Source organism: Thalassophryne amazonica, chromosome 6 (genome assembly GCF_902500255.1).
Source record: "Thalassophryne amazonica chromosome 6, fThaAma1.1, whole genome shotgun sequence".
In the NCBI taxonomy this organism is placed as follows: Eukaryota; Metazoa; Chordata; class Actinopteri; order Batrachoidiformes; family Batrachoididae; genus Thalassophryne; species Thalassophryne amazonica.
Window position 1 is genome coordinate 62,939,362 of NC_047108.1, and position 12,169 is coordinate 62,951,530.

Sequence of the window (12,169 nt, forward strand, 5' to 3'; positions counted from 1 at the left end):
TTCAAATGAATTAAAGCTCTGTCTAGGTTTTTGATTAATTAATAAGCTGGAATGGAAGATTGCTGCTAATCCTCCGCCCCGGCCCGTGCTACGAGCATTCTGACAGTTAGTGTGACTCGGGGGTGTTGACTCATTTAAACTAACATATTCATCCTGCTGTAACCAAGTTTCTGTTAGGCAGAATAAATCAATACGTTGATCAATTATTATATCATTTACCAACAGGGACTTAGAAGAAAGAGACCTAATGTTTAATAGACCACATTTAACTGTTTTAGTCTGTGGTGCAATTGAAGGTGCTATATTATTTTTTCTTTTTGAATTTTTATGCTTAAATAGATTTTTGCTAGTTATTGGTGGTCTGGGAGCAGGCACCGTCTCTACGGGGATGGGGTAATAAGGGGATGGCAGGGGGAGAGAAGCTGCAGAGAGGTGTATAAGACCACAGCTCTGCCTCCTGGTCCCAACGCTAGACAGTCACAGTTTGGAGGATCCCAAAAAATTGGCCAGATTTCTAGAAATGAGAGCTGCTCCCTCTAAAGTGGGATGGATGCCGTCTCTCCTAACAAGACCAGGTTTTCCCCAGAAGCTTTGCCAATTATCAATGAAGCCCACCTCATTTTTTGGACACCACTCAGACAGCCAGCAATTCAAGGAGAACATGCGGCTAAACATGTCACTCCCGGTCTGATTGGGGAGGGGCCCAGAGAAAACAACAGAGTCCGACATTGTTTTTGCAAAGTTACACACCGATTCAATGTTAATTTTAGTGACCTCCGATTGGCGTAACCGAGTGTCATTACTGCCGACGTGAATTACAATCTTACCAAATTTACGCTTAGCCTTAGCCAGCAATTTCAAATGTCCTTCGATGTCGCCTGCTCTGGCCCCCGGAAGACAATTGACAATGGTTGCTGGTGTCGCTAACTTCACATTTCTCAAAACAGAGTCGCCAATAACCAGAGTTTGATCCTCGGCGAGTGTATCGTCGAGTGGGGAAAAACGGTTAGAGATGTGAACGGGTTGACGGTGTACACGGGGCTTCTGTTTAGGGCTACGCTTCCTCCTCACAGTCACCCAGTCAGCCTGCCTTCCCGACTGCACGGGGTCTGCCAGGGGGGAACTAACGGCGGCTAAGCTACCTTGGTCCGCACCGACTACAGGGGCCTGGCTAGCTGTAGAATTTTCCACGGTGCGGAGCCGAGCCTCCAATTCGCCCAGCCTGGCCTCCAAAGCTACGAATAAGCTGCACTTACTACAAGTACCGTTACTGCTAAAAGAGGCCGAGGAATAACTAAACATTTCACACCCAGAGCAGAAAAGTACGGGAGAGACAGGAGAAGCCGCCATGCTAAAACGGCTAAGAGCTAGTAGCTACGCTAAGCTAGCGGATTCCCAAACAGGGAATCCGACACTAGACAGGCTGTGGAGCAGCACAGGTAACGCACGACAACAGTGCTAAAAAATAAAATAAAATAAAAATAAAAATCCACTGGACAGGCTGTGGAGCAGCACAGGCAACGCACGACAACAGTGCTAAATAAAAATCCACTGGACAGGCTGTGGAGCAGCACAGGTAACGCACGACAACAATGCTAAAACAAAATAAAAATCCACTAGACAGGCTGTGGAGCAGCACAGGTAACGCACGACAACAGTGCTAAATAAAAATCCACTGGACAGGCTGTGGAGCAGCACAGGTAACGCACGACAACAGTGCTAAAAAATAAATAAAATAAAATAAAATAAAATCAAAATCCACTGGACAGGCTGTGGAGCAGCACAGGTAACGCACGACAACGGTGCCAAAACAAAACAAAAAACCACTAGACAGGCTGTGGAGCAGCACAGGTAACGCACGACAACAGTGGTAAAAAATAAAATAAAAATCCACTGGACAGGCTGTGGAGCAGCACAGGTAACACACGACAACAGTGGTAAAAAATAAAATAGAAATCCACTGGACAGGCTGTGGAGCAGCACAGATAACACACGACAACAGTGCTAAAAAATAAAATAAAAATCCACTGGACAGGCTGTGGAGCAGCACAGGTAACACACGACAACAGTGGTAAAAAATAAAATAAAAATCCACTGGACAGGCTGTGGAACAGCACAGGTAACACACGACAACAGTGGTAAAAAATAAAATAAAAATCCACTAGACAGGCTGTGGAGCAGCACAGGTAACGCACGACAACAGTGGTAAAAAATAAAATAAAAATCCACTGGACAGGCTGTGGAGCAGCACAGGTAACGCACGACAACAGTGCTAAAAAATAAAATAAAAATCCACTGAACAGGCTGTGGAGCAGCACAGGTAACGCACGACAACAGTGCTAAAAAATAAAATAAAAATCCACTGGACAGGCTGTGGAGCAGCACAGGTAACACACGACAACAGTGCTAAAATAAAATAAAAATCCACTGGACAGGCTGTGGAGCAGCACAGGTAACACACAACAGTGCTAAAATAAAATAAAAATCCACTAGGCAGGCTGTGGAGCAGCACAGGTAACGCACGACAACAGCGCTAAAATAAAATAAAAATCCACTAGGCAGGCTGTGGAGCAGCACGACAACAGTGTTAAAAAATAAAATAAAAATAAAAACGAAAGCGTTAGCAAGCTAGTTAGCTTGCCAACGCTGATGAAGGTTAGCTGATAAAAGTGCTCCGTCGCGATGCTTCGACCGTTAGAGGTCTTCTTTAGGCGTTGGAGCACGGTGAAAAAGTAAAAAAAAGTAAAAAAGTAAAAAAGTCTTGAAAAAGACTGTTAATTCAAAGAACTCAAACAGCTCAGTTCAAACAGCTAACAGATACAGCAGAACACAGAAAATTGCAACTGTTGCAAATTGCAAAACGGAAGCCCAGTTAAGTTTGTTATCTAAATAGACACCAAGAAACCTAACCAACCCAGATACGTCTTAGCTCGGTACCACCTAATTTTGGTAGAACTAGACCAAGTTTGCTTCTCTTATTTGTGACAAGGACTATAACTGTTTTGTGTGGATTCACAGACAAAATGAGAGCATTCTGCATGAGTTCTGAAAGAGTCCTCAAACAGAATCCCTCAATAGAGATAGCTAAATCATCGACACATCCTTGGGTGTACTGTCTGATATTATTTAACTCAGTGAGAAGGCTGTCCACAAGTAACCAACAAAGAGGAGAGATAACCCTCAAGGACACCAGTGCTTCACTACCATCGTCACTATGCTGTCACCAAGTGAAGTTGTTCTTCTACATTGAAGCATGGCAACAATCCATATGGTTACAGTGCTGTTCACATGTCTGGACTGCAGAGCTACTTTGATAGAATCAACTGATTATCAATTGCACCCTGAATATCAAGAAAACGACCTAATCCGTACTGTCGATGAGACAGGGTTCTCTCAATTCTCATAACAATATCCTGCAGGGCTGTCTCTGTGGCAATCCCTGCTTGATATGCAAGTTGCCTTACACTGAGTGTTGACGTTTTAAGGACATCATCTCTGGGACAGCTATCAATTAGTCTCTCCAAAACTTTCAAAAGGAATGACACAAGACTGATAGGTCTAAATGCTTTAGCTTTTTTGTAAGAAGGTTTGCCCGACTTGGGTAGAAAAATCACCCTGGCTTGTCTCCACGATTTGGGAACATAGCCGTTAGCTAGACATGTTTGATACATCTTAGTTATAGTATTGATTAGCACATCCAAGTCCTTCTGTAGAAAAGCAGGGAAAAGCCTATCAATTCCACTAATTTTGCATGGGCACCTTCCTGGCTAAGGCCCTTCTCTCCCAATCACTCAGTTTAAATGGGCGGCCAGCTCTCGGGAGAGTCCTGGTGGATCTGAACTTCTTCCCTTTACGGATGATGAAGGACACTGTGCTCGCTGGGACCTTCAAAGCAGCAGAAATGTTTCTGACCCCTTCCCCAGATTTGTGACCCAAGACAATCCTGTCTCAGAGGTCTACAGACAATTCCTTTGACTTCATGCTTGGTTTATGCTCTGACATGCACTGTCAACTGTGGGACCTTATACATAAACAGGTGTGTGCCTTTCTAAATCATGTCCAATCAGCTGAATTTATCCCAGGTGGACTCCAATTAAGCTGCAGAAACATTTCAAGGATGATCAGTAGAAACAGGATGCTCCTGAGTGCAGTTTTGAGCTTCATGGCAAAGGCTGTGAATACTTACGTGATTTCTAAGGGTTTTTTTTGTGTGGTTGTTTTTTTTTGGGGGGGGGGGGGGTTGTTTTGTTTTGTTTTTAATAAATATGAAAAAAATCTAAAAAAAACAGTATTGGGATATAAGTGGATGAACTTAGCCGTATTTTACGCAATTACAGCAGAGAGGTGATTTGAAGGGCAAGAGTCATTTCATACCTTTTATTAACTGTTCATATCAGTGGATACAGATCAGTATAAAAAGGCACTGCATATAATTAAAAGCATGTATTTTGTGAAGGAGCAAGTGCTCTTTAAAACAACTAGTGCTGTTAACTGAATACACAACAAATAATCTTGACAGTGGTTCCTATGACATGACTGGCACACCAGTTGCAAAGCTAGCCTGCCAGTAATGAGACATTTCAACAAAATGGCCCTCCCTTGATCCCTGAAGAGATCATGTATGCGTAACTGGAGATATTACACAGATGCCAATGTTAAACTTAACATAACCCTAACCTTTTTGTAACCTTGTGCCTAAGTGTTAAAACAGAGCTTTTTTTCTATTAAAATTTTTTTTATTAAAAATACATTCAACAAGCAAATGGTGAGGTGTGTGTTAAGTTTTAACAGAAACACCAGGCCACAATAAATAGAGGTAACATGAGGAAACAAACTTTCCTTATCTCATTCAGTGTCAGTTACCATAACCGGACCACTACGGAGCTACTGTGCAAACATGGCGACTGTATCCTTAAGTCAAGCATTCTAGAGCAGCCATTTGTGTTTACGTCAGCTGATATGTCAGGCACAATTTCAAGAGACACTACAAAAAAAGATATAGTGTAAGGAGACTATATTCTCCTTACTGTTCACACTTAACACTGACCATGTACAAAATGAAATAAAGTAGCAGTGCAGAAGTAAAGTAGGAGTAAATGTCTGGGCTGCATCTCAAAACCACCATGATCAACTCCAACAGCTTAGAAAAAAATACATGCAAGTGTAAACATGTAAAACAGCTGATCATCTTGAAATGTGACACTCACTTTTTGCTGGATTTCTTGGCTTTGGCCCTCTTCTTCCGCGCCTGCAGTGCCAAAACTGTCAAGTAACAACAATAACAATCCTCTCTGGATCAGCAGCTGATAAACGAAATGTTAAAAAGTCTGAATGTATAAATCACACGTCTACCTTACGTTTAGTTAAGAATGTCCTGCTATTTAGCACGTTTTGCTAAGACTGTCTGATTGGCAGTTTTTGACGTTTAATGCAATAAGTGTCTGTCAGGCACAGCCTTCGATTCTAGAAGCATCCACTTTGGTTAAAGTACATCACCTGAGCAAGCTTTTTTTTTTTTTTTTTTTTTTACCAACACTGTAGTTAGAACACGAAATAATGTGAAACACTGATGTGATTACATGGCCGGGGACCGCACGAACCGTCGATTAATATCGGTGTTTTAGGCGGTTTGTACAGAGCGAGAGGGAAAAAGCTCAGTGCAGCTAGCTAATCCTGACATGTCCCACTAATGCTAAAGCTAGCGTCTGGAGAGCTAACATAACCCGACAGTGCGTGACAGACGTTTAAAAAAAACCGAAGTAGATAAACGTTACACTCGCAGACAGACTTTAACTGTGACGTCAACAACCACATGGCCAAATGCCAGAAAACGTGTGTACTGCGTGTCGCTGTACAAATAAAAAAATAAAAATACCTTTTCTCTCCATGTTGGCTGGACCCGTAGCTTAGCTGTTAGCCCAACGCCAGCGAGCGAATGCTCCGCGCATGCGCACTGGCTGGTTTTGCTTCCCCCCCAAAAAGCTTCCACTTGGTCAACAATTCCTCTTTTCTTCCTATCCATTTTTACCTCCGCCAAGGAGGTTATGTTTTCGGTCGGGTTTGTTTGTCTGTCTGTTTGTCAGCAGGATAACTCAAAAAGTTTTGAACGGATTTTAATGAAATTTTGTGGAGTGGTTGTAAATGACAAGAGGAACAAGTGATTACATTTTAGTGGTGATCCGGATCACGATCCGGATCCAGGAATTTTTTTAAAGGATTCTTCACCATTGTGGGATGGGGGAATTTTGACATTCTAGTTTCTAACTCCACAAAAACAAGGCAGAAAGGCTTGAAAAAAATTAGGGTGTAATATAGTCAAATGTTCTATCAAACAACAAAGTTTGGTGATCGGATCCGGATTCCGGATCTGGTGATCCAGAATATGCAAAAATATAGGGAAAATAGAAAATGTCAGTGTGAGGAGACAAATGAAGCTAGAGATGCACAACTAACACCAAATTGTAGCTGAATCTGTACTGATTCAGTAAGGTGTCATCAGATTTGATGTAGCTTCAAATGTTATGGAGCTAGATCCAGAAGAAAACCGCCATTACCGAAAAATCGTTTTTATACAATAACTTTTGAACTAATAAAGACATAAAAGTGATTCCAAGTCCTAGTGTATCATAGTTTTGGTTGTAACACTGAATTGTTGAATAGATCACTGTGCCAAGGAGGGAATCTCTTTAGGGTCAGTGACCCTATGGCCTTGTTACCTCCGCCAAGGAGGTTATGTTTTTGGTCGGGTTTGTTTGTTTGTTTGTCTGTCTGTCTGTCAGCAGGATAACTCAAAAAGTTTTGAACGGATTTTGATGAAATTTTGTGGAGTGGTTGGAAATAACAAGAGGAACAAGTGATTAAATTTTAGTGGTGATCCGGATCACGATCCGGATCCCGATGCTAACGCATTAGCATGTCTATGGCATTTTCAATGTTAAAAGTTAGCATTAAGCAGTTACAGCTGTCATCACATTCGGGTGCATTTGTTTTCAAATTGTAATATTTCTTAAATTTATTTTTACCTCCGCCAAGAAGGTTGGAAATGACAAGAGGAACAAGTGATTAAATTTTAGTGGTGATCCAAATCACGATCCGGATCCCGATTCAAATTGTAATATTTCTTAAATTTATTTTTGTTTATATATTAATAATCTAATGATTATTATATACAATTTTAGAGAAAGAGACAAAAAGAAATAGATCACTGTGCCAAGGAGGGACTCTCTTTAGAGTCAGTGACCCTATGGCCTTGTTTAGAGAAGTGTTTCATAAATGTTAAAAAATTCATATATTTGCAGTTTAGTTGAATAATAAATAGAATTTTGTCTCTTATTTGTTTTTGTCTATAAGCACATGCAATATCAGTATCAGTGCTCAGATTACAGGAGCTTCTGTGAAAGGTGCAAGTTGCAATAAACTGTGATGCCAAGCGCTAAGGATACATGCTATCTACTTGCTACATGCTACTTTTTTTTACTACTGAGCAAACATCATTGCTGGACTTTTTTAGGTTCAGTGATTCCACGGCGTGTGATGTTATGGCATCAGTGACCCCATGGCCTTGGCGGAGGTTTGCCCTCTCTGAGTGCTTCTATTTTTTATTTTAAATATGAAGGTTTTATTGATTTTATGTGCGACAACTGATGAAGTTCTTTTTTCTAAATTACATCTTATGTAAATCAATGTTATACTAACGTGTTGAGTCAGGCAGCTATGGAGAGGGTCAAATGTATTACTGTGAATTTGTGATTTAAATGGCTTTTTTGTACTATCATGTGTAACTTAGGGCTCAAGAGTGAACTAAACGTTTCAAATTAGACGGGTCCTCGGATATTATAATCCTGGGTTTCCGGATCAGCCCTGGGTTTTTTTTAAACAGGCTTTGCATGTTTGTGGATTTTATTTTTATTATATTTTATATTATATTATATTATATTTATTTTGTTATATTTATTTATTTTTACTCCGAGGCTTTGTGCCCACTAAAATGCATTGAGTAAACCAATAGAAAAATGAGTCTATCGCCTACAGTTTGTTAGCATGACAACCCAAAAACAAAACTCGGTGCCATCTTTTAACATGCCAAATTAAAAAAGCCTATGGTGAGGATAAACCCTTCCATATCTGATGAATGTTAATGCACCAAACAAATAATAGCTGTAATAAAATCAATTCAACAGCTTTGTTGCGCATATCTAATATCATATGTGTCCACCACCTGCTGGATGGCTAGTGGATTCTGTATTGATGATGGATTAGGAGCAGGTGTGGTTTTCAGTGAGACCCAGGGCCCTATCTTGACAGTGTGATATAAATGCTTTTTGGGAGTGTCAAAGGTGTGCATGCTGTGCAGGTGGCACATAAAGTGAGCGCAAAACTGTGTCATGGTGGTCATGTGGTCATGAATTCATTAATGGTATATAGTATCTTAATTATTAAATAATGTGTTAAAGTAGTTCTAACATGAATATGTTAGTAACATTAATAAGTTATTGCTACTATAAACATATGGGGGGATGTACACTACCCAGATGTAAATAACATTGAATTTTCATGGTAAGTATTAGGGTCTGCACTTAATTAACAAGAATTCCAAATCAGGGCTACAGTGTTTTTCAGTAATGGAAGTGTTTGAGCACCAACAGTTGTATACGTACACTCAGACCTCCAATGATCTTCTTACCCATGTCAGCTGTCCTATTGGCTCTGTTGATGCAGCAGACCGCTAGTTCTATAGCCTATGGGTTGGCACAGAGACACGTCACTTCCGGCGAAGTGGTGAATCCAAAGGTGAGAATTCGTACTTCCGTGACTGGCCACCCGATGAAAACACGTTCTGGCTGCATTGATTGTCTATTGAAATCAGCTGATTTTGTTTTGTCTCTAACTTGCTTCTAACAGCCAGCTGATGGCTATCATTGTCTGGAACAGTGAGATTTATACACCAAGATGAGCTGAAATGAACCATTGTAGATTAAATTGACTTTATTGATGAGTCTGACCCCTTTGAAAAGTGACCAAATTACATGCATTTGTATTGCGTTCGATGATGTTTTCAGCGGCCAAAAACGGCCACCAGAGGGCGCTTGGGTAAAGTCCGTGGCAACCCATAGCTGTCCAGCCACATCTCTGTAAAAATCAGGCAATAACAGTTGATAGGGCTGAGCCAGGTAAAAACTGCCATTTTTTCGTGTCAAGGTTTTCTCAACGGATTCCTGTACTTTGGACCATACTAATCAAAATAAGATTTTGTGCCATCTTGAAATTTGCCCGGAATCCAAGATGGCCACCAAAATCCAAGCTGGCCGCCAGGATACTTAAAATTGGTCCTAAGTGGGTGGAACTTGTCTAAAAATCTGTTTTTATTGCATGATTTGGTGGGTTGTGATGATAGAAATAATATTCAGTGGCTTACAATCGTAACCAGGCGTTGTCATTGTACAAATCCAAGATGGACGACGGGCACGGTCCCATAAACTTCAAAGTGTCATATCTCCTGTTCTAGAAGGACTGCGGCCATAATTCTGGTGTCTGTACATAGGTTTTCATGGCCAAGGAATCCATTTCTGACAGTATTTTGCAAATCTGACCATTCAGTCTATCAGAAAATCCAATATGGCTGCCAAAGCCAACACCTCCGATAAGGGGAAACAGTCAGAGACTTACTAGGCAGCATGCATGACATTTGATTTGCAGTCCAGGGTATAGATTAATTAATTCAGAAAGAATAATTAATTTAAATTAATAATTATGTTTATTTTGTATAAAAGTAGATAAATTGTCACTCTATGGTGGCCTATTTTCCATTTAGTCTTTGAATGATGATAGGGGCTGTCATTGCAGCCTCTGAATGTCAGAGAGTCCTGTTGATTCAAAAACTGTCAACTGATACCAATATAAAAAAGTTTGTAATGTCAACACAAGGCTTTTGAGATCATAGGACACTTTGTATGCATAAAATAGCCCTAACATTATGCTGTTCTATCAAAGGTCCAAAGGCTCTTGAGTATTCAATGCACCATACTTTTTTGATTTTCAGCCTGTTGGCTATAAACATGCACTGTCTCCTTATTCACTAATGTCAAGATCACTGAAAGTATCACTTTCAGAGCTTATAAAGTATTCAGAAATTTCATCATCAGAAGCATTTTCCATATCTGTCCCCTCAGTTTCAGATGTTTCATCATCACCAATGCACTCATCGCCAGAAGTGTTTTCTACTTCTTGTTCCTCATCATGAATTGGTTGATCAGTCTCTTCCATGGTCTCATCTGCACAATCAGTTGAACCTGTAATTAATGTTAAAATTTTGAGCTCTTGAAACAATAGATGATAGTGGCTTGGCTCATCAAAAGAAGAGGAAATCCTTGAAAGAAGCTGCTGTTGCTCCATCCAGAAAACAAAGTTATGGTATGTTTATGTATTATCTTTATGCAGATCCTAGCCACTTTTTCATTTTTCTTCTCCTAAATTTTCATGTTGCTCAAAATTTTAACATTAATTACAGGTTCAACTGATTGTGCAGATGAGACCATGGAAGAGACTGATCAACCAATTCATGATGAGGAACAAGAAGGAGAAAACACTTCTGGCGATGAGTGCATTGGTGATGATGAAACATCTGAAACTGAGGGGACAGATATGGAAAACGCTTCTGATGATGAAATTTCTGAATACTTTATAAGCTCTGAAAGTGATACTTTCAGTGATCTTGACATTAGTGAATAAGGAGACAGCGCATGTTTATAGTCAACAGGCTGAAAATCAAAAAAGTATGGTGCATTGAATACTCAAGAGCCTTTGGACCTTTGATAGAACAGCATAATGTTAGGGCTATTTTATGCATACAAAGTGTCCTATGATCTCAAAAGCCTTGTGTTGACATTGCAAACTTTTTTATATTGGTATCAGTTGACAGTTTTTGAATCAACAGGACTCTCAGACATTCAGAGGCTGCAACGACAGCCCCTATCATCATTCAAAGACTAAATGGAAAATAGGCCACCATAGAGTGACAATTTATGTACTTTTTATACAAAATAAACATAATTATTAGTTTAAATGTATTATTCTTTCTGAATTAATTAATCTATATCCCTGGACTGCAAATTGAATGTCATGCATGCTGCCTAGCAAGTCTCTGACTGTTTCCCCTTATCGGAGGTGTTGGCTTTGGCAGCCATATTGGATTTTCTGATAGTCTGAATGGTCAGATTTGCAAAATACTGTCAGAAATGGATTCCTTGACCATGAAAACCTATGTACAGACACCAGAATTATGGCCGCAGTCCTTCTAGAACAGGAGATATGACACTTTAAAGTTTATGGTACCGTGCCCATCGGCCATCTTGGATTTGCACAATGAAAACGCCTGGTTATGATTTTAAGCCACTGAATATTATTTCTATTATCATAACCCACCAAATCATGCAATAAAAACAGATTTTTAGACAAGTTCCACCCACTTAGGACCAATTTTAGGTATCCTGGCAGCCAGCTTGGATTTTGGCGACTATCTTGGATTCTGGGCAAATTTCAAGATGGCACAAAATCTTATACAGGAATCCGTTGAGAAAACCTTGACAGGAAAAAATGGCAGTTTTTACCTGGCTCAGCCCTGTCGATGATGAATGACCTCTATGTTGTGAGTTACAGTTTGATTTATTCTGAAGCAGCGGTTTAGATGTGTTAGCTTTTAGCCTAGCCCACTTGCCTAGCTTCCGCTCATGGTGTCTCCTTTGCTGTCACTTGTGTCAACTGGGACTGAATCTTGTTAAGACTGATCATTCTGAGTACTGTAAATTTCCCTGTACAGAGAGCAGTGTGATGCCCCATATACTTGGTGCAATCCTATCACAGTCCTCCTAGTAATTTTATGGTAATCATTTCAAAAACCCACACAGCTTCAGGGAAGAAAGCTTCCTGAAAACACTTGATGACTGAAATGTGACGTTATGTCCATGGAAGCACATTAAGATTATATTTATTAGATATAAAGCAGTAGATTGAGTCAAAGTATTTTCAGTGTGAATGGTCGTGGGAATGTTCCAAACTGATACGCTTGCATCCTATCCAGGGTGTACCATACCCATCGTCCTATGACTGCTGGGATAGGCTCCACCCCCTATAATTGATGTAATCTGGTATAGAAAATGAATGAATAACAACT

The 12,169-nt window shown here is 40.2% G+C and overlaps 1 protein-coding gene and 1 long non-coding RNA gene across 3 annotated transcripts in view; one reads left to right on the plus strand and one right to left on the minus strand.

Moving 5' to 3' along the window:
* Window positions 1–5,976, minus strand: part of srpk1a (SRSF protein kinase 1a) — a 54,440-nt gene extending 48,464 nt beyond the window's left edge. For both annotated transcript variants that reach the window (XM_034172292.1, XM_034172291.1), the window contains exons 1-2: window positions 5,876–5,976; window positions 5,208–5,262 (exon numbers count right to left, since the gene is read on the minus strand). In XM_034172292.1, the coding sequence (XP_034028183.1) occupies window positions 5,208–5,262; window positions 5,876–5,888 (68 nt within the window). In that variant the 5' untranslated portion in view covers window positions 5,889–5,976. The remainder of the gene's footprint in view (window positions 1–5,207; window positions 5,263–5,875) is intronic.
* Window positions 5,977–6,587: 611 nt separating this feature from the next.
* Window positions 6,588–11,423, plus strand: LOC117511640. Its single transcript, XR_004561013.1, has 3 exons — window positions 6,588–6,603; window positions 10,110–10,119; window positions 11,138–11,423. It is a non-coding gene; the product is annotated as an uncharacterized LOC117511640 (long non-coding RNA).
* Window positions 11,424–12,169: the final 746 nt, after the last annotated feature.